The sequence below is a fragment of the Dermacentor andersoni genome, chromosome 4 (assembly GCF_023375885.2).
Source record: "Dermacentor andersoni chromosome 4, qqDerAnde1_hic_scaffold, whole genome shotgun sequence".
Taxonomy (NCBI): domain Eukaryota; kingdom Metazoa; phylum Arthropoda; class Arachnida; order Ixodida; family Ixodidae; genus Dermacentor; species Dermacentor andersoni.
Genome location: NC_092817.1, coordinates 198,243,228 through 198,265,692, shown reverse-complemented (window position 1 = coordinate 198,265,692; position 22,465 = coordinate 198,243,228). Strand labels below are relative to the sequence as shown.

The 22,465-nt window shown below is 48.6% G+C and overlaps 1 protein-coding gene, 4 non-coding genes and 3 pseudogenes across 5 annotated transcripts; all 8 read left to right on the top strand.

Annotated features, from left to right (window-relative positions):
- Nucleotides 1–3,683: 3,683 nt before the first annotated feature.
- On the top strand, nt 3,684–3,802 carry LOC126533274 (5S ribosomal RNA; annotated as a pseudogene).
- Nucleotides 3,803–4,317: 515 nt separating this feature from the next.
- Nucleotides 4,318–4,436, top strand: LOC126533191 (5S ribosomal RNA). Its single transcript, XR_007599969.1, has one exon. It is a non-coding gene; the product is annotated as a 5S ribosomal RNA (ribosomal RNA).
- Nucleotides 4,437–9,837: 5,401 nt separating this feature from the next.
- LOC126533331 (5S ribosomal RNA) lies at nt 9,838–9,956 on the top strand (annotated as a pseudogene).
- Nucleotides 9,957–10,471: 515 nt separating this feature from the next.
- LOC126533045 (5S ribosomal RNA) lies at nt 10,472–10,590 on the top strand. Its single transcript, XR_007599907.1, has one exon. It is a non-coding gene; the product is annotated as a 5S ribosomal RNA (ribosomal RNA).
- Nucleotides 10,591–11,105: 515 nt separating this feature from the next.
- Nucleotides 11,106–11,224, top strand: LOC126533181 (5S ribosomal RNA). Its single transcript, XR_007599967.1, has one exon. It is a non-coding gene; the product is annotated as a 5S ribosomal RNA (ribosomal RNA).
- Nucleotides 11,225–16,883: 5,659 nt separating this feature from the next.
- On the top strand, nt 16,884–17,002 carry LOC126533342 (5S ribosomal RNA; annotated as a pseudogene).
- Nucleotides 17,003–17,518: 516 nt separating this feature from the next.
- Nucleotides 17,519–17,637, top strand: LOC126533100 (5S ribosomal RNA). Its single transcript, XR_007599926.1, has one exon. It is a non-coding gene; the product is annotated as a 5S ribosomal RNA (ribosomal RNA).
- Nucleotides 17,638–18,179: 542 nt separating this feature from the next.
- LOC140217194 (uncharacterized) lies at nt 18,180–19,760 on the top strand. The gene has a single exon (XM_072287585.1). It carries the CDS (start codon nt 18,210–18,212, stop codon nt 19,422–19,424), a length of 1,215 nt encoding a protein of 404 aa, XP_072143686.1. The 5' UTR covers nt 18,180–18,209; the 3' UTR covers nt 19,425–19,760.
- Nucleotides 19,761–22,465: the final 2,705 nt, after the last annotated feature.

Genomic DNA, 22,465 nt, shown 5'->3' with positions numbered 1-22,465 from the left:
AGAGAAAGCCTGCGGACAAAGTGCCGCCCACAAACAACGCCGGGAAACCGGGAGGTCCCGGAGGCGGCTAGCCGAGGGCTAGTCGTGAACGGTAAGCACCATGCTCCGGGCCTACTTTTCTCTTTAGCTCAACATGGCTCAGATACCGTCCCTTAATATTGCCACTTTAAACGTGAGAGGGTTGGCGGCTAGTCGTAGGCAAAGTCAAGTCCTACGGTTGGTCACTGACCACGACGTCGACGTACTAGCCGTCCAGGAAACTAAGGTTGACGGGGAGGAGGAGACCGGGAGCATGGTGCGCCGTTTCACGTCTAGGTATTTTGCGGTGGTAAGCCATGCGTTAGGCACGGCTGGGGGGTGCATTCTTTTTGTGAAGAAACTGCCTGGACTGCAGATTCAAAGTACCTTTTCTTGTCAATCTGGAAGGATTGTTTTTTGCGATATTGTTTTGTGCGAGTTTCAGTACCGTGTCATATGCGTATATGCGCCCAATTCAGTAGAAGAGCGTGCCCGTTTCTTTTTGAACCTTTCGCAGTATGTTCGATGCGATAAGCGCGTTATGCTCTTAGGAGACTTCAATTGTGTATTGAGCGCTAGTGACAGAGCCAATAATGCCGGTGTGCGTGACAGAAGCAGTGAAGTCTTGTCAAAACTAATTAGTGAAAATGAACTAGATGACGTTTTTGATTGTCTGGAAGGGGGGCGTGACGTGACATTTACACGTTTTCAGGGCAGTAGCCATGCGCGGTTGGACCGAATCTACATTTCGCTGGATACAATTCCAAGATGCCACGGTTATTCTGTAGTACCCGTATCGTTCTCAGATCACTGTCTCGTAATATGTAATGTCGGTATAGGGAAACGGAAACATGCGTTTAATTGGGAGATGTGGAAAATGAATGCCTCGTTATTAAATGATGAATCTTTTGTAAAGGCAGTACGGAATGCCATTGATGAAATACGCAAAGATGAAGCTGAAACAATAGCTGAAAAGTGGGAATGTTTCAAAGAAAAAGTTAAAATGAAAGCCTTAGAAAGGTCAAGCTGCCTCAAATTTGAGAGGGAATATAAAGAAAAGGCTTTGCGAACACTACTTCAGCAGCTGATAACGCTGGAGTGCAGAGAGCCTGGTCTGTACAAAGACGATGTGCGGAGCGTCAAGGAAAAGCTTGAACAGTTCGATAAAGAACGTTATCAAGGTGCCATCGTGCGAGCACGAGCAGATGTATTAGCGGCGGGGGAGACGCCCACAAAAAGGGCGCTTGGACTCGAGAAGGCGCACGGACGGCGAAACCATGTGGACAAGATTTTAATGAACGGGGTTCTCGTTGACGACAACGAAAGCATAGGACGCGCCTTCTGTCAGTACTACCAGTCGCTCTTTGCATTTAAGGCAGCGAATGTAGAGAGTTTCAAAGCCGATTTTCTTCAGCGGATGCCGAGACTGGGAGATGACGCTAAAGAACGATTGGAAGGCAACATTACCGAGAACGAAGTTGAAAAGGCAATCGGCGATTTGAACTCGGGCAAGTCGCCTGGGCCTGATGGACTCTGTGCGGGGTTATATAAGGCTTTCAAAAGAGAACTGGCCCCATTGTTTGCAGACGTATTCAATGACGCGTACGAGAAGAAATTATTGCCCCCATCTTTTGGAAAAGCGCACACAATACTAATCCCTAAGAGTGATCAAACAGACAAACTCAGATTCGTGTCATCCTATAGACCGATATCACTAACAAACATTGATTACAAGATCTTTATAAAAGATTTTAGCTGCGAGACTTCAAGGCGTCATCAAGGAAATTGTCGGAGACCACCAAACTTGCGGCATCAAGGGACGGTCCATTTTTTCGAACATCCATCAGAAGCGGAGCGTGCTCGAGTGCTGTGACGTCACCGATGGTGGCGTTGCAGTTCTTCAGCTCGATTTGGAGAAAGCGTTCGATTGTGTTGCTCATGTTATTTTGTTTGCCATCTTGGATCATGTTAATGTCGGTTCCATCATCAGGGAGGGCGTGGCCTTGGCGTACCAGAATTGCACAACAAGATTAATTGTCAATAAGTCTCTGGGGGCCCCCATTAACATCATGCGTTCAGTACGCCAAGGCTGTCCCCTCAGTCCGCTGTTATTTGCCATATACATAGAAGCAATGTGTGTAGTAATTAACGGAAATGACAAAATACGTGGTTTCAGATTAGCAGCGACAGAGGTGAAGCTGCTCGCATATGCAGATGACATTGCAGTGTGTTGCACAGACAGACCAAGTGTAACGGAAACAGTATCGGCAGTGAAACATTTCTGTGATGTCACGGGTAGTAGAATAAATTGGGGCAAATCCCTAGGCCTGTGGCACGGGAAATGGGAGTCTGCACCGGACAACTTCGCGAACCTCAACTGGGTCAAGACGCCGACGAGGTATCTGGGCGTTCCTCTCAATAGCTACAATAGTAGCGATGAATATTGGAGGAGCCAAGCCGATGAAATGAAAGAAAAGGCGGACAGATGGAAGGATGTGAAGCTGTCTATTTTTGCAAGGGCGACAGTCTGTAATATGTTTTTCGTCACGAAGTTATATTATGTCATGCAAGCGTTGTATTGCTCGAGAGCAAATGTGCAAAGGCTGCACAGAGTGTTTGCTGTTTTCATCTGGGGGTCAACATGGGAAAGGTGCAGCCGAACAAATTTGTTTAGAAGAGTGAAAGACGGGGGTGTGGGTTTGGTTCATCTTTTTGTTAGACAACTAGTCAACCGATTCTTGTTTTTTCGCGATGTGCGCCATCCTTTTCTGCGCACAGTATGCCAGCTCAGGTTGAGCGGTGCTTTGCCGGCACATGTCGTTAGTACGGCATGCGTTACCGGATCACTTCGTGGCTTCTTTAAGGAAGTGGCCGACAGCGTAAGATTTCTTTCTGTTCGATTTTCAATGGATTACCTTTGCGATGTTAAAAGGAAAAGATTGTATAAAGATGTGTGCGACATTGTTTTCCCAGTGCCGTTATACAGAGCCATTTACAGTGGAGGGCCAGGACTTGATGTACTTAAACGCGTAAAACACATGGAGGTGCCACCAGGGGTAAAAACGTTTTTTTTTAAGCTTCACACCGGTACGCTCTCAGTGAAGACTTTCATGGAAGAGCGAGGTTGTATCGTACCATGGGGAACGCATTGCTTGATCTGCAAAAAGCAGGAAACCATAGATCACGTTTTTTTGGAATGTTGGGAGGGCTTCTTTTTCTGGGACGTCTTAAAGCGAACCCTGAAAAAAGAGTTACCGGTGGACCCCCAAGGGATAAGGTATCTGACAATTAAGGATGATGACGGGGTTCCATATGATTTCATTATGTTAAACGCTCTCCACTGTATATGGCGGGCTCGTATGGCAGGGTACTATTGTGATCCTGACGCTAGGCCCGCTCGCGATTATTTCAGAGAATGTATGTCGCGATTCATAGAAATACAGAAAATGCAACAATGTGTTCCGGAATGGCTGTGGAGGCTAGAACCTCTGACAGCCATGAAGGAATTTTAAGTTGACAACGCCTGTCCAATAGGGACAGACGGCTTTGTTGTACGGTGTGACTCTTTTCTTTCCTTTTTGTTTGTATTGCAATTGTGATACTGTAATGTGTGGAAACTGCACGTTCTGCGAAAAAACCGGTAATAAATAAAAAAAAAAAAAAAAAAAATCGGCCATACCATGCTGAATACGCCGGTTCTCGTCCGATCCCCGAAGCTAAGCAGCATTGGGCTCGGTCAGTACTTGGGAGGGAGACCACCTGGGAACACCGAGTGCTGATGGCACCCTTCTTTTTGCTTTTTTTTTTTATTGCGTGCTTCTGTGACTTAATTTTTTTTCTTTTTTTTACACTCACGTGTGGTTGGTTTTATTTACTGTTACGTTCAACTGGCGCAGCCTACTGGTAGAGCCAACGTCGAAGTGCAAAAACAATATGCAAGCCGCTAGGCGATTGTACGCGCAGTGACGGTGGTAACCGGTATAAGTAATGGTGCAAAATTTAGTCGCACAAACTGCTAACCGTTTACCTGTTACACCCGTATCCAGCTCAGTGACAATCAATAACTTGGCTCATTACTAGCGCCAAACGTGGGCTGCAGCGGACGCACATCGTTGCGCTCGTCCTCTTGTTTTATTGCGAGCTCGACTCGGCAGCGACTAACCACAACAAACGGAGCAATCCACGTACACGACGTGTGCCTGTACTGTCAACGGAAAGACAGTGCCGCGTGCGTGCTGTAGCAATACGTTGCGAATGCACATAGCACGATACAGGTGCAGTCGTAAACATAGCATCCCTGCCGTCGGCCATACCATGCTGAATACGCCGGTTCTCGTCCGATCCCCGAAGCTAAGCAGCATTGGGCTCGGTCAGTACTTGGGAGGGAGACCACCTGGGAACACCGAGTGCTGATGGCACCCTTCTTTTTGCTTTTTTTTTTTATTGCGTGCTTCTGTGACTTAATTTTTTTTCTTTTTTTTACACTCACGTGTGGTTGGTTTTATTTACTGTTACGTTCAACTGGCGCAGCCTACTGGTAGAGCCAACGTCGAAGTGCAAAAACAATATGCAAGCCGCTAGGCGATTGTACGCGCAGTGACGGTGGTAACCGGTATAAGTAATGGTGCAAAATTTAGTCGCACAAACTGCTAACCGTTTACCTATTACACCCGTATCCAGCTCAGTGACAATCAATAACTTGGCTCATTACTAGCGCCAAACGTGGGCTGCAGCGGACGCACATCGTTGCGCTCGTCCTCTTGTTTTATTGCGAGCTCGACTCGGCAGCGACTAACCACAACAAACGGAGCAATCCACGTACACGACGTGTGCCTGTACTGTCAACGGAAAGACAGTGCCGCGTGCGTGCTGTAGCAATACGTTGCGAATGCACATAGCACGATACAGGTGCAGTCGTAAACATAGCATCCCTGCCATCGGCCATACCATGCATTCTGCTTCCGGCAGCCGAGCTGAGCGGTCAGCAGAGTCATGGGCTCCAGTGGAGCAGCGACAGCGGCCACTTTAGGCCGCGGAAACAGGCTAAACGACGACAAGGATTATGCCTTTATTTTGCCGCAACTGCCCAAAGGTCAATTGGTGATTAGTACCGTCTTTTTGCACGGTGATGTACGTGCGAGACCGTACAAGGTGGAAGATTTCCGGGACGCCCTTCTGCCGACGGGCTTGCTGCCTGATGTGGTATGCATAGGGGCGTACCAGATCAACCACGTCTGGGCAGTGACCTTCAGTGATGGGAGTGCCACAAAAAGGCTTCTGGACCTCAAGGAACTCCAAGTGAAGGGACGACGGTGCGTCATCGTTGACCCGCAGGATCAACAGGTGAAGCTAAGGCTTCACTGGCTGCTGTACGGTGTTGCCGACGAGGACGTCCGGACGGCATTCGCGGCTTTCGGCAAGGTGGAGGAGGTGAGCCGGGAGCGGTGGCGCGTCGAAGGCATGGGAGCGAAGACCTCAACTACCAGGACCGTCATTTTGAAATTGAAAAGCGGCATGAAATTGGAGGATCTGCCCCATCAGATCCGCGTCGGCGGAGAGTTGGCCTTGGTCGTCGTGCCCGGTCGACCAATGCAGTGCCTGCGCTGCCACGGCACGGGACACGTCCGCCGTGAGTGCAGAGTCCCCCGCTGTTCTCTATGCAGACGTTTCGGCCACGTCGACGCTGACTGCGTAAGATCTTATGCCACCGTAACAGGCCCAGTAACTTGTGACGTTGCGGCAGAGCACGTCATGGACGTGGCCGAGGCGGAGGACGCTGCTAAAGGAACTCTAGACACGGTCCCGACAGCGACAGCCAGTGGAACAACGAGTTTGGCCGTAGACAGCAGGGTGGCTGAGACTACCGTGATGCCGAGTGGGACGGTGCAGGGCGCGACCGCTGAGGGCCAGCCTACGCGGAGCAGTAGTGAGGACCCGCCCGACAATGATGCGACAGCAATGCAGCAGGAGGAGGCCGTCCTCGACGGCGACCGGACTTCGACTCTTGGTGCGCCAGTCAAGCGCCCCCATGACCAGACTAAGGACCGCAACGACGGCGCGACCAGCACCAGCGAAGGCCCGCCGACAAAGACACCTCTTGGGAGGCGCACGAGCTTAAAACCAAAGCCGAATGTCCCACCTGAGAGAAAGCCTGCGGACAAAGTGCCGCCCACAAACAACGCCGGGAAACCGGGAGGTCCCGGAGGCGGCTAGCCGAGGGCTAGTCGTGAACGGTAAGCACCATGCTCCGGGCCTACTTTTCTCTTTAGCTCAACATGGCTCAGATACCGTCCCTTAATATTGCCGCTTTAAACGTGAGAGGGTTGGCGGCTAGTCGTAGGCAAAGTCAAGTCCTACGGTTGGTCACTGACCACGACGTCGACGTACTAGCCGTCCAGGAAACTAAGGTTGACGGGGAGGAGGAGACCGGGAGCATGGTGCGCCGTTTCACGTCTAGGTATTTTGCGGTGGTAAGCCATGCGTTAGGCACGGCTGGGGGGTGCATTCTTTTTGTGAAGAAACTGCCTGGACTGCAGATTCAAAGTACCTTTTCTTGTCAATCTGGAAGGATTGTTTTTTGCGATATTGTTTTGTGCGAGTTTCAGTACCGTGTCATATGCGTATATGCGCCCAATTCAGTAGAAGAGCGTGCCCGTTTCTTTTTGAACCTTTCGCAGTATGTTCGATGCGATAAGCGCGTTATGCTCTTAGGAGACTTCAATTGCGTAATGAGCGCTAGTGACAGAGCCAATAATGCCGGTGTGCGTGACAGAAGCAGTGAAGTCTTGTCAAAACTAATTAGTGAAAATGAACTAGATGACGTTTTTGATTGTCTGGAAGGGGGGCGTGACGTGACATTTACACGTTTTCAGAGCAGTAGCCATGCGCGGTTGGACCGAATCTACATTTCGCTGGATACAATTCCAAGATGCCACGGTTATTCTGTAGTACCCGTATCGTTCTCAGATCACTGTCTCGTAATATGTAATGTCGGTATAGGGAAACGGAAACATGCGTTTAATTGGGAGATGTGGAAAATGAATGCCTCGTTATTAAATGATGAACCTTTTGTAAAGGCAGTACGGAATGCCATTGATGAAATACGCAAAGATGAAGCTGAAACAATAGCTGAAAAGTGGGAATGTTTCAAGGAAAAAGTTAAAATGAAAGCCTTAGAAAGGTCAAGCTGCCTCAAATTTGAGAGGGAATATAAAGAAAAGGCTTTGCGAACACTACTTCAGCAGCTGATAACGCTGGAGTGCAGAGAGCCTGGTCTGTACAAAGACGATGTGCGGAGCGTCAAGGAAAAGCTTGAACAGTTCGATAAAGAACGTTATCAAGGTGCCATCGTGCGAGCACGAGCAGATGTATTAGCGGCGGGGGAGACGCCCACAAAAAGGGCGCTTGGACTCGAGAAGGCGCACGGACGGCGAAACCATGTGGATAAGATTTTAATGAACGGGGTTCTTGTTGACGACAACGAAAGCATAGGACGCGCCTTCTGTCAGTACTACCAGTCGCTCTTTGCATTTAAGGCAGCGAATGTAGAGAGTTTCAAAGCCGATTTTCTTCAGCGGATGCCGAGACTGGGAGATGACGCTAAAGAACGATTGGAAGGCAACATTACCGAGAACGAAGTTGAAAAGGCAATCGGCGATTTGAACTCGGGCAAGTCGCCTGGGCCTGATGGACTCTGTGCGGGGTTATATAAGGCTTTCAAAAGAGAACTGGCCCCATTGTTAGCAGACGTATTCAATGACGCGTACGAGAAGAAATTATTGCCCCCATCTTTTGGAAAAGCGCACACAATACTAATCCCTAAGAGTGATCAAACAGACAAACTCAGATTCGTGTCATCCTATAGACCGATATCACTAACAAACATTGATTACAAGATCTTTATGAAGATTTTAGCTGCGAGACTTCAAGGCGTCATCAAGGAAATTGTCGGAGACCACCAAACTTGCGGCATCAAGGGACGGTCCATTTTTTCGAACATCCATCAGATGCGGAGCGTGCTCGAGTGCTGTGACGTCACCGATGGTGGCGTTGCAGTTCTTCAGCTCGATTTGGAGAAAGCGTTCGATTGTGTCGCTCATGTTATTTTGTTTGCCATCTTGGATCATGGTAATGTCGGTTCCATCATCAGGGAGGGCGTGGCCTTGGCGTACCAGAATTGCACAACAAGATTAATTGTCAATAAGTCTCTGGGGGCCCCCATTAACATCATGCGTTCAGTACGCCAAGGCTGCCCCCTCAGTCCGCTGTTATTTGCCATATACATAGAAGCAATGTGTGTAGTAATTAACGGAAATGACAAAATACGTGGTTTCAGATTAGCAGCGACAGAGGTGAAGCTGCTCGCATATGCAGATGACATTGCAGTGTGTTGCACAGACAGACCAAGTGTAACGGAAACAGTATCGGCAGTGAAACATTTCTGTGATGTCACGGGTAGTAGAATAAATTGGGGCAAATCCCTAGGCCTGTGGCACGGGAAATGGGAGTCTGCACCGGACAACTTCGCGAACCTCAACTGGGTCAAAACGCCGACGAGGTATCTGGGCGTTCCTCTCAATAGCTACAATAGTAGCGATGAATATTGGAGGAGCCAAGCCGATGAAATGAAAGAAAAGGCGGACAGATGGAAGGATGTGAAGCTGTCTATTTTTGCAAGGGCGACAGTCTGTAATATGTTTTTTGTCACGAAGTTATATTATGTCATGCAAGCGTTGTATTGCTCGAGAGCAAATGTGCAAAGGCTGCACAGAGTGTTTGCTGTTTTCATCTGGGGGTCAACATGGGAAAGGTGCAGCCGAACAAATTTGTTTAGAAGAGTGAAGGACGGGGGTGTGGGTTTGGTTCATCTTTTTGTTAGACAACTAGTCAACCGATTCTTGTTTTTTCGCGATGTGCGCCATCCTTTTCTGCGCACAGTATGCCAGCTCAGGTTGAGCGGTGCTTTGCCGGCACATGTCGTTAGTACGGCATGCGTTACTGGATCGCTTCGTGGCTTCTTTAAGGAAGTGGCCGACAGCGTAAGATTTCTTTCTGTTCGATTTTCAATGGATTACCTTTGCGATGTTAAAAGGAAAAGATTGTATAAAGATGTGTGCGACATTGTTTTCCCAGTGCCGTTATACAGAGCCATTTACAGTGGAGGGCCAGGACTTGATGTACTTAAACGCGTAAAACACATGGAGGTGCCACCAGGGGTAAAAACGTTTTTTTTTAAGCTTCACACCGGTACGCTCCCAGTGAAGACTTTCATGGAAGAGCGAGGTTGTATCGTACCATGGGGAACGCATTGCTTGATCTGCAAAAAGCAGGAAACCATAGATCACGTTTTTTTGGAATGTTGGGAGGGCTTCTTTTTCTGGGACGTCTTAAAGCGAACCCTGAAAAAAGAGTTACCGGTGGACCCCCAAGGGATAAGGTATCTGACAATTAAGGATGATGACGGGGTTCCATATGATTTCATTATGTTAAACGCTCTCCACTGTATATGGCGGGCTCGTATGGCAGGGTACTATTGTGATCCTGACGCTAGGCCCGCTCGCGATTATTTCAGAGAATGTATGTCGCGATTCATAGAAATACAGAAAATGCAACAATGTGTTCCGGAATGGCTGTGGAGGCTAGAACCTCTGACAGCCATGAAGGAATTTTAAGTTGACAACGCCTGTCCAATAGGGACAGACGGCTTTGTTGTACGGTGTGACTCTTTTCTTTCCTTTTTGTTTGTATTGCAATTGTGATACTGTAATGTGTGGAAACTGCACGTTCTGCGGAAAAACCGGTAATAAATAAAAAAAAAAAAAAATCGGCCATACCATGCTGAATACGCCGGTTCTCGTCCGATCCCCGAAGCTAAGCAGTATTGGGCTCGGTCAGTACTTGGGAGGGAGACCACCTGGGAACACCGAGTGCTGATGGCACCCTTCTTTTTGCTTTTTTTTTTTATTGCGTGCTTCTGTGACTTAATTTTTTTTCTTTTTTTTACACTCACGTGTGGTTGGTTTTATTTACTGTTACGTTCAACTGGCGCAGCCTACTGGTAGAGCCAACGTCGAAGTGCAAAAACAATATGCAAGCCGCTAGGCGATTGTACGCGCAGTGACGGTGGTAACCGGTATAAGTAATGGTGCAAAATTTAGTCGCACAAACTGCTAACCGTTTACCTATTACACCCGTATCCAGCTCAGTGACAATCAATAACTTGGCTCATTACTAGCGCCAAACGTGGGCTGCAGCGGACGCACATCGTTGCGCTCGTCCTCTTGTTTTATTGCGAGCTCGACTCGGCAGCGACTAACCACAACAAACGGAGCAATCCACGTACACGACGTGTGCCTGTACTGTCAACGGAAAGACAGTGCCGCGTGCGTGCTGTAGCAATACGTTGCGAATGCACATAGCACGATACAGGTGCAGTCGTAAACATAGCATCCCTGCCATCGGCCATACCATGCTGAATACGCCGGTTCTCGTCCGATCCCCGAAGCTAAGCAGCATTGGGCTCGGTCAGTACTTGGGAGGGAGACCACCTGGGAACACCGAGTGCTGATGGCACCCTTCTTTTTGCTTTTTTTTTTTATTGCGTGCTTCTGTGACTTAATTTTTTTTCTTTTTTTTACACTCACGTGTGGTTGGTTTTATTTACTGTTACGTTCAACTGGCGCAGCCTACTGGTAGAGCCAACGTCGAAGTGCAAAAACAATATGCAAGCCGCTAGGCGATTGTACGCGCAGTGACGGTGGTAACCGGTATAAGTAATGGTGCAAAATTTAGTCGCACAAACTGCTAACCGTTTACCTATTACACCCGTATCCAGCTCAGTGACAATCAATAACTTGGCTCATTACTAGCGCCAAACGTGGGCTGCAGCGGACGCACATCGTTGCGCTCGTCCTCTTGTTTTATTGCGAGCTCGACTCGGCAGCGACTAACCACAACAAACGGAGCAATCCACGTACACGACGTGTGCCTGTACTGTCAACGGAAAGACAGTGCCGCGTGCGTGCTGTAGCAATACGTTGCGAATGCACATAGCACGATACAGGTGCAGTCGTAAACATAGCATCCCTGCCATCGGCCATACCATGCTGAATACGCCGGTTCTCGTCTGATCCCCGAAGCTAAGCAGCATTGGGCTCGGTCAGTACTTGGGAGGGAGACCACCTGGGAACACCGAGTGCTGATGGCACCCTTCTTTTTGCTTTTTTTTTTTATTGCGTGCTTCTGTGACTTAATTTTTTTTCTTTTTTTTACACTCACGTGTGGTTGGTTTTATTTACTGTTACGTTCAACTGGCGCAGCCTACTGGTAGAGCCAACGTCGAAGTGCAAAAACAATATGCAAGCCGCTAGGCGATTGTACGCGCAGTGACGGTGGTAACCGGTATAAGTAATGGTGCAAAATTTAGTCGCACAAACTGCTAACCGTTTACCTATTACACCCGTATCCAGCTCAGTGACAATCAATAACTTGGCTCATTACTAGCGCCAAACGTGGGCTGCAGCGGACGCACATCGTTGCGCTCGTCCTCTTGTTTTATTGCGAGCTCGACTCGGCAGCGACTAACCACAACAAACGGAGCAATCCACGTACACGACGTGTGCCTGTACTGTCAACGGAAAGACAGTGCCGCGTGCGTGCTGTAGCAATACGTTGCGAATGCACATAGCACGATACAGGTGCAGTCGTAAACATAGCATCCCTGCCATCGGCCATACCATGCTCATTCTGCTTCCGGCAGCCGAGCTGAGCGGTCAGCAGAGTCATGGGCTCCAGTGGAGCAGCGACAGCGGCCACTTTAGGCCGCGGAAACAGGCTAAACGACGACAAGGATTATGCCTTTATTTTGCCGCAACTGCCCAAAGGTCAATTGGTGATTAATACCGTCTTTTTGCACGGTGATGTACGTGCGAGACCGTACAAGGTGGAAGATTTCCGGGACGCCCTTCTGCCGACGGGCTTGCTGCCTGATGTGGTATGCATAGGGGCGTACCAGATCAACCACGTCTGGGCAGTGACCTTGAGTGATGCGAGTGCCACAAAAAGGCTTCTGGACCTCAAGGAACTCCAAGTGAAGGGACGACGGTGCGTCATCGTTGACCCCCAGGATCAACAGGTGAAGCTAAGGCTTCACTGGCTGCTGTACGGTGTTGCTGACGAGGACGTCCGGACGGCATTCGCGGCTTTCGGCAAGGTGGAGGAGGTGAGCCGGGAGCGGTGGCGCGTCGAAGGCATGGGAGCGAAGACCTCAACCACCAGGACCGTCATATTGAAATTGAAAAGCGGCATGAAAGTGGAGGATCTGCCCCATCAGATCCGCGTCGGCGGAGAGTTGGCCTTGGTCGTCGTGCCCGGTCGACCAATGCAGTGCCTGCGCTGCCACGGCACGGGACACGTCCGCCGTGAGTGCAGAGTCCCCCGCTGTTCTCTATGCAGACGTTTCGGCCACGTCGACGCTGACTGCGTAAGATCTTATGCCACCGTAACAGGCCCAGTAACTTGTGACGTTGCGGCAGAGCACGTCATGGACGTGGCCGAGGTGGAGGACGCTGCTAAAGGAACTCTAGACACGGTCCCGACAGCGACAGCCAGTGGAACGACGAGTTTGGCCGTAGACAGCAGGGTGGCTGAGACTACCGTGAAGCCGAGTGAGACGGTGCAAGGCGCGACCGCTGAGGGCCAGCCTACGCGGAGCAGTAGCGAGGACCCGCCCGACAACGATGCGACGGCAATGCAGCAGGAGGAGGCCGTCCTCGACGGCGACCGGACTTCGACTCTTGGTGCGCCAGTCAAGCGCCCCCATGACCAGACTAAGGACCGCAACGACGGCGCGACCAGCACCAGCGAAGGGCCGCCGACAAAGACACCTCTTGGGAGGCGCACGAGCTTAAAACCAAAGCCGAATGTCCCACCTGAGAGAAAGCCTGCGGACAAAGGGCCGCCCACAAACAACGCCGGGAAACCGGGAGGTCCCGGAGGCGGCTAGCCGAGGGCTAGTCGTGAACGGTAAGCACCATGCTCCGGGCCTACTTTTCTCTTTAGCTTAACATGGCTCAGATACCGTCCCTTAATATTGCCACTTTAAACGTGAGAGGGTTGGCGGCTAGTCGTAGGCAAAGTCAAGTCCTACGGTTGGTCACTGACCACGACGTCGACGTACTAGCCGTCCAGGAAACCAAGGTTGACGGGGAGGAGGAGACCGGGAGCATGGTGCGCCGTTTCACGTCTAGGTATTTTGCGGTGGTAAGCCATGCGTTAGGCACGGCTGGGGGGTGCATTCTTTTTGTGAAGAAACTGCCTGAACTGCAGATTCAAAGCACCTTTTCTTGTCCATCTGGAAGGATTGTTTTTTGCGATATTGTTTTGTGCGAGTTTCAGTACCGTGTCATATGCGTATATGCGCCCAATTCAGTAGAAGAGCGTGCCCGTTTCTTTTCGAACCTTTCGCAGTATGTTCGATGCGATAAGCGCGTTATGCTCTTAGGAGACTTCAATTGTGTAATGAGCGCTAGTGACAGAGCCAATAATGCCGGTGTGCGTGACAGAAGCAGTGAAGTCTTGTCAAAACTAATTAATGAAAATTAACTAGATGACGTGTTTGATTGTCTGGAAGGGGGGCGTGACGTGACATTTACACGTTTTCAGGGCAGTAGCCATGCGCGGTTGGACCGAATCTACATTTCGCTGGATACAATTCCAAGATGCCACGGTTATTCTGTAGTACCCGTATCGTTCTCAGATCATTGTCTTGTAATATGTAATGTCGGTATAGGGAAACGGAAAGATGCGTTTAATTGGGAGATGTGGAAAATGAATGCCTCATTAATAAATGATGAATCTTTTGTAAAGGCAGTACGGAATGCCATTAATGAAATACGCAAAGATGAAGCTGAAACAATAGCTGAAAAGTGGGAATGTTTCAAACAAAAAGTTAAAATGAAAGCCTTAGAAAGGTCAAGCTGCCTAAAATTTGAGAGGGAATATAAAGAAAACGGTTTGCGAACACTACTTCAGCAGCTGATAACGCTGGAGTGCAGAGAGCCTGGTCAGTACAAAGACGATGTGCGGAGCGTCAAGGAAAAGCTTGAACAGTTCGATAAAGAACGGTATCAAGGTGCCATCGTGCGTGCACGAGCAGATGTATTAGCGGCGGGGGAGACGCCCACAAAAAGGGCGCTTGGACTCGAGAAGGCGCACGGACGGCGAAACCATGTGGATAAGATTTTAATGAACGGGGTTCTTGTTGACGACAACGAAAGCATAGGACGCGCCTTCTGTCAGTACTACCAGTCGCTCTTTGCATTTCAGGCAGCGAATGTAGAGAGTTTCAAAGCAGATTTTCTTCAACGGATGCCGAGACTGGGAGATGACGTTAAAGAAAGATTGGAAGGCAACATTACCGAGAATGAAGTTGAAAAGGCAATCGGCGATTTGAACTCGGGCAAGTCGCCTGGGCCTGATGGACTCTGTGCGGGGTTATATAAGGCTTTCAAAAGAGAACTGGCCCCATTGTTAGCAGACGTATTCAATGACGCGTACGAGAAGAAATTATTGCCCCCATCTTTTGGAAAAGCGCACACAATACTAATCCCGAAGAGTGATCAAACAGACAAACTCAGATCCGTGTCATCCTATAGACCGATATCACTAACAAACATTGATTACAAGATCTTTATGAAGATTTTAGCTGCGAGACTTCAAGGCGTCATCAAGGAAATTGTCGGAGACCACCAAACTTGCGGCATCAAGGGGCGGTCCATTTTTTCGAACATCCATCAGATGCGGAGCGTGCTCGAGTGCTGTGACGTCACCGATGGTGGCGTTGCAGTTCTTCAGCTCGATTTGGAGAAAGCGTTCGATTGTGTTGCTCACGTTATTTTGTTTGCCATCTTGGATCATGTTAATGTCGGTTCCATCATCAGGGAGGGCGTGGCCTTGGCGTACCAGAATTGCACAACAAGATTAATTGTCAATAAGACTCTGGGGGCCCCCATTAACATCATGCGTTCAGTACGCCAAGGCTGTCCCCTCAGTCCGCTGTTATTTGTCATATACATAGAAGCAATGTGTGTAGTAATTAACGGAAATGACAAAATACGTGGTTTCAGATTAGCAGCGACAGAGGTGAAGCTGCTCGCATATGCAGATGACATTGCAGTGTGTTGCACAGACAAACCAAGTGTAACGGAAACAGTATCGGCAGTGAAACATTTCTGTGATGTCACGGGTAGTAGAATAAATTGGGGCAAATCCCTAGGCCTGTGGCACGGGAAATGGGAGTCTGCACCGGACAACTTCGCGAACCTCAACTGGGTAAAAACGCCGACGAGGTATCTGGGCGTTCCTCTCAATAGCTACAATAGTAGCGATGAATATTGGAGGAGCCAAGCCAATGAAATGAAAGAAAAGGCGGACAGATGGAAGGATGTGAAGCTGTCAATTTTTGCAAGGGCGACAGTCTGTAATATGTTTTTTGTCACGAAGTTATATTATGTCATGCAAGCGTTGTATTGCTCGAGAGCAAATGTGCAAAGGCTGCACAGAGTGTTTGCTGTTTTCATCTGGGGGTCAACATGGGAAAGGTGCAGCCGAACCAATTTGTTTAGAAGAGTGAAAGACGGCGGTGTGGGTTTGGTTCATCTTTTTGTTAGACAACTAGTCAACCGATTCTTGTTTTTTCGCGATGTGCGCCATCCTTTTCTGCGCACAGTATGCCAGCTCAGGTTGAGCGGTGCTTTGCCGGCACATGTCGTTAGTACGGCATGCGTTACCGGATCACTTCGTGGCTTCTTTAAGGAAGTGGCCGACAGCGTAAGATTTCTTTCTGTTCGATTTTCAATGGATTACCTTTGCGATGTTAAAAGGAAAAGATTGTATAAAGATGTGTGCGACATTGTTTTCCCAGTGCCGTTATACAGATATATATATATATATATTATGGGGTTTTACGTGCCAAAACCACTTTCTGATTATGAGGCACGCCGTAGTGGAGGACTCCGGAAATTTCGACCACCTGGGGTTCTTTAACGTGCACCTAAATCTAAGTACACGGGTGTTTTCGCATTTCGCCCCCATCGAAATGCGGCCGCCGTGGCCGGGATTCGATCCCGCGACCTCGTGCTCAGCAGCCCAACACCATAGCCACTGAGCAACCACGGCGGGTCCGTTATACAGAGCCATTTACAGTGGAGGGCCAGGACTTGATGTACTTAAACGCGTAAAACGCATGGAGGTGCCACCAGGGGTAAAAACGTTTTTTTTTAAGCTTCACACCGGTACGCTCTCAGTGAAGACTTTCATGGAAGAGCGAGGTTGTATCGTACCATGGGGAACGCATTGCTTGATCTGCAAAAAGCAGGAAACCATAGATCACGTTTTCTTGGAATGTTGGGAGGGCTTCTTTTTCTGGGACGTCTTAAAGCGAACCCTGAAAAAAGAGTTACCGGTGGACCCCCAAGGGATAAGGTATCTGACAATTAAGGATGATGACGGGGTTCCATATGATTTCATTATGTTAAACGCTCTCCACTGTATATGGCGGGCTCGTATGGCAGGGTACTATTGTGATCCTGACGCTAGGCCCGCTCGCGATTATTTCAGAGAATGTATGTCGCGATTCATAGAAATACAGAAAATGCAACAATGTGTTCCGGAATGGCTGTGGAGGCTAGAACCTCTGACAGCCATGAAGGAATTTTAAGTTGACAACGCCTGTCCAATAGGGACAGACGGCTTTGTTGTACAATGTGACTCTTTTCTTTCCTTTTTGTTTGTATTGCAATTGTGATACTGTAATGTGTGGAAACTGCATGTTCTGCGCAAAAACCGGTAATAAATAAAAAAAAAAAAAAATCGGCCATACCATGCTGAATACGCCGGTTCTCGTCCGATCCCCGAAGCTAAGCAGCATTGGGCTCGGTCAGTACTTGGGAGGGAGACCACCTGGGCACACCGAGTGCTGATGGCACCCTTCTTTTTGCTTTTTTTTTTTTATTGCGTGCTTCTGTGACTTAATTTTTTTTCTTTTTTTTACACTCACGTGTGGTTGGTTTTATTTACTGTTACGTTCAACTGGCGCAGCCTACTGGTAGAGCCAACGTCGAAGTGCAAAAACAATATGCAAGCCGCTAGGCGATTGTACGCGCAGTGACGGTGGTAACCGGTATAAGTAATGGTGCAAAATTTAGTCGCACAAACTGCTAACCGTTTACCTGTTACACCCGTATCCAGCTCAGTGACAATCAATAACTTGGCTCATTACTAGCGCCAAACGTGGGCTGCAGCGGACGCACATCGTTGCGCTCGTCCTCTTGTTTTATTGCGAGCTCGACTCGGCAGCGACTAACCACAACAAACGGAGCAATCCACGTACACGACGTGTGCCTGTACTGTCAACGGAAAGACAGTGCCGCGTGCGTGCTGTAGCAATACGTTGCGAATGCACATAGCACGATACAGGTGCAGTCGTAAACATAGCATCCCTGCCATCGGCCATACCATGCTGAATACGCCGGTTCTCGTCCGATCCCCGAAGCTAAGCAGCATTGGGCTCGGTCAGTACTTGGGAGGGAGACCACCTGGGAACACCGAGTGCTGATGGCACCCTTCTTTTTGCTTTTTTTTTTATTGCGTGCTTCTGTGACTTAATTTTTTTTATTTTTTTTACACTCACGTGTGGTTGGTTTTATTTACTGTTACGTTCAACTGGCGCAGCCTACTGGTAGAGCCAACGTCGAAGTGCAAAAACAATATGCAAGCCGCTAGGCGATTGTACGCGCAGTGACGGTGGTAACCGGTATAAGTAATGGTGCAAAATTTAGTCGCACAAACTGCTAACCGTTTACCTATTACACCCGTATCCAGCTCAGTGACAATCAATAACTTGGCTCATTACTAGCGCCAAACGTGGGCTGCAGCGGACGCACATCGTTGCGCTCGTCCTCTTGTTTTATTGCGAGCTCGACTCGGCAGCGACTAACCACAACAAACGGAGCAATCCACGTACACGACGTGTGCCTGTACTGTCAACGGAAAGACAGTGCCGCGTGCGTGCTGTAGCAATACGTTGCGAATGCACATAGCACGATACAGGTGCAGTCGTAAACATAGCATCCCTGCCATCGGCCATACCATGCTGGACTCTGCCTCTGGACACGGACGCGTTCGGACGCAAGATGTCGAGCTCTGCAAGAGCGGTTTCAGCGGCCGCGTCTGGCCGTGGTAACAGGTCTTCTGTCGCCCCACCGGGCTATCGGTATGTACTACCGACTTTGCCATCAGGCGAAACTATGAAGGAGTGTCTGTTCTTACATTGTGACGTTGCCGGGAGACCATACCGCCTCGAAGACTTCCGTGACCCGCTGCAAGAACTCGGTGTACTGAAAGACGTGACCGGTATTGGGCCCTTCCAAATGACGCATGTGTGGCTCATCAAGCTACGAACTCCAGAGGTGAAGGAAGTGCTGGTTAGAGCGGGAGGCCTGGAGGTAAAAGGGCGCTTTTGCGCCGTCATTGACCCAGTGCAACAAGACATCACACTCAAAGTGCACTGGGTTCCATTCCACGTTACCGGGGAAGCATTGAAGAAGGCTTTCGACCACTATGGCGAAGTGAAAGAAGTAAGACAAGAAGATTGGAAGGTGAGGGGCTTCGAACAAGCTGAGTCTACCACGCGTATTGTGCGGATGACGCTCCGAGAGAACTTAACACCGGACGCTCTGCCCCATTTGTTCAAGATATTTGGTGGCTCTGTGCTGGTTGTCGTTCCCGGGAGAGCTCCGATTTGCCTACGGTGTCGACGCAAAGGACACATTAGAAGGGACTGCAGAGTGCCAAGGTGTTCTGAGTGCCGGGAATTCGGCCATGAAGCACATGATTGCGTACGTACGTATGCAAGAGTTACTGGCAGCACGCAACCCGACGACGAAGGTCTCGAATTGATGGAAGAGGAGGTAACGGAGAAACCGACAGCGTCCTCGGAAACGCCGGTTCAACAGGTGGCAAGTGTCACAAAAAAGGTGGCAACGCCATCCGCGTCGACACAGGACGCCACAGCAGGAAGAAAGCAAAGAGAAAGAAGAAGGAATGAAGAAGAGAAGACACCGCCTGCGCCCGCAGAAACGGATCACGGGTGTGACGCGTTTAACGTGGAGATGGACGCGGAGCCAGAGACGCCATATGAGACGCCGGATGAGATGGTCACTGAGGAGCCAGCCGTGCCTTCCAAGAGGCACCGAAGCGATGCTCCAGAAGAGGAGACGCCGGCTGACAGTGTTCAGCGCCTGGAGCCGCAGTGGATGGTGGTCCGGTCGACCCGGGCCAAGAAAGGGAAGTCCGCCCCACCTCAACGGTCAGCGTCGCTCACCCGAGAAGGGCAGGCGACGCAGTGACCAACGCGACTGGTGTCGCGGGTGCCCGTTGAAGCTGTCGTGCCGACAGGGACGCTCAGTTTGTGAGGGTTGCTATTTGCTGGGGGCCTTACTGTTGTTTTGCTCTTGCTCTTTGAAATGGCTATGTCATTAGCTCCATTGCGCGTGGGAACCCTCAACGTTAGAGGTTTTAGGGCGAGACGGCGGCAGCGTCAGCTCCGACGCGTAATGTTGGAAGAAGAATTAGATATATTGGCGATTCAAGAGACTAAAATAGAGAGTGAGAGTCAGACTGATAGTATGGTTGCACAGTTTAGTGACCGCTATACTGTATGCGTTAGTCATGCTGTGGGCACAACGGCCGGTTGCTGTATGTTTATTAAGAAAGGTTTGGGTATAGTTGAGGAAACAGTTATAAGTTGTCAGGGTGGTCGATTCGTGCTGTGCAATTTTGTATATTGCAACATAAAATACCGAATATTATGTGTGTATGCACCAACGAAAGTGAATGACCGGCTAAGTTTCTTTCAAGAAATATCGCACTATCTGAATACAGACAGATGTTTGATAGTGTTAGGAGATTTCAATTGCGTTTTGAGCTCGGACGATCGTTCGAGTGATGGATACTGGGCTGATAAGAGCGTTGTCTTTCTGAGGGGGGCCATTGGAAGAGCTCTGTTGGAAGACATTGCACATTACGCGAAAGGAGGCAATAATCGACATTATACTCATTTTCAAGGCAATAGCCATGCAAGGTTAGACAGAGCTTATCTTTCGCAAGAAATCGCCACAATGTGCGATGACTACAAGGTGCTGAACATAACATTTAGCGACCATTGTTTAGTAGCCTTCACGATAGGGAAAAAGATCACCGCAAAGCCTGGAATGAAATGGGAAACATGGAAATTAAACGCGAAACTTTTAAAGGACGACCAATTTCTAGAAAGTGTACGCACAGAAATTGCCAAAGCAAATAATGACTGTGAAAAAGGATGGGGTGAGCGATGGGAGCGATTTAAAGAAGTCGTAAAAATGAATGCCATAGAGCGAGCAGTAGAAATGCGTTTTAAGGAGCGCCAAGACGAAAATAACCTTAAAAAAATGCTTCAGGAATTTGTGGATGCCGAAACTGCAGCGCCAGGCACCTTTATGGAAGAAATAAGGGAAACAAAGAGTAAAATTGAGGCTATCGACACGGAAAAATACCGTGGCGCACTTATTCGCGCACGAATGGGAAAGATCTTGGCTGATGAAATGCCAACAAAGCGTGCATTGGGAACTGAGAAAAAGTATGCGAAGAGAAACGAAATAGTTGAGATTGAATACAAAGGGAAAATATCTAGAGATGCCGAAGAAATCAATTATGCGTTTACGGAATATTACAGGGAGCTCTTCAAGTGTAGAATACCGAGCAAGGCTGGGTATGAAAGCCATTTTCTAACCACTCTACCTAGGTTAGACGCCGAAGAAACAGATAGATTATCAGAAGATATCACAGCAAAGGAGATCGAAACGGCCATTGAAGACCTTAACCCTGGAAAATCGCCAGGACCTGATGGCCTAACAGCAGTTTTTTACAAAGCCTTTTGCTCGAAGATAGCCATCTTATTAGAGCGTGTTTTTATGGAGGCGTATCAAAAAGGTCGTTTGCCACCGTCCTTTAAAAGGGCGTATACAGTCTTGATACCAAAAAGCGATGACGCAAATAAACTTAACAAAGTAACAGGCTACAGGCCAATTACGCTGACAAACGTAGATTATAAAGTTTTAATGAAGATATTTGCGCGGAGACTACAAGGGGTTATTGGTGCTATAGTAGGACCGCATCAGACCTGCGGTATAAGAGGGAGGTCTATATTTACTAATATCCATGTGGCTCGCAGCATTCTTGAAACTTGTGATGCAGATTTTAGGAAAGTCGCTATGTTACAAATTGATCTAGAAAAGGCGTTTGACAGAGTATGTCACAATCTCCTGTTTACAATTCTTGGCTATGTCGGTGTTGGATCACGGATAACAGAGGGAGTTAAAATGGCATACAGTAATTGTACAACTAACCTCATTGTCAACCATAAGCTAACTGAAAGGATTGAAGTGCGTTCCTCTGTACGTCAGGGGTGCCCCCTGTCACCTCTTTTGTTCGCAATATATCTAGAGGCTCTCTGTAAAAGAATTATTGATAGTCCGGACGTGCGAGGATTCAGCTTGGAAGGATGTGAGGTACGTTTATTAGCTTACGCTGATGATGTTGTTGTTTTCTGTGACGATAAGGAGAGCGTTCGAGCTACCATGACAATTATGCGTGAGTTTTGTGACATGACGGACAGCAATATAAACCTGAATAAGTGTGTCGGCTTGTGGCACGGCCGGTGGCAAACAACGCCGCGTGTTTTTGAAGGTATGCAGTGGAAGCTCACGCCTGGGATTTACCTTGGTGTACCATTAGGCACACATCGAGACACTAAAGACTTATGGAATGGCAAAGTCCAGGAATTAAAAGCTCAAACTGATAAGTGGGCCGGACGTGACCTCTCTATATTTGCACGTGCGGCTATCTGCAGAATCTTCTTGGTGAGCAAGCTGTGGTATCTCATGCAAGTCCTGAGTTGTTCCCGATTCAACCTCAAGAAATTCCATAGAGTATTTGCTGTTTTTGTGTGGCAGTCTGAATATGAAAGAACAAGCAGGAACAACTTGTTTCGCAAGTTGGGTCAGGGGGGCTTGTCATTACCAAATTTATACTTAAAGCAACTGATTTCTAGATTTTTGTTCTTACGAGACACGACAAATCCTTTCTTACGAACAGTTATTCAAGTCCGATTGAGCAATGTCTTACCTAACTTTGTTGTCTCGATGAGGGAGGGTGGGTGTTACGCAACGAGTAAATTTTTACGTGAGGTGGTCGTAGCATTTAGATTTTTAAACCACCACTTTTCCATAGAATATTTGGCTGCAGTCAGTCGTAAGCGGATAAGCTCGGATTTAATAGATATTATGTTCCCAGAACCATTATACCGATTAATGTACCGCGAAGGCCAAGGGAAAGATGTCCTAAAACGTGT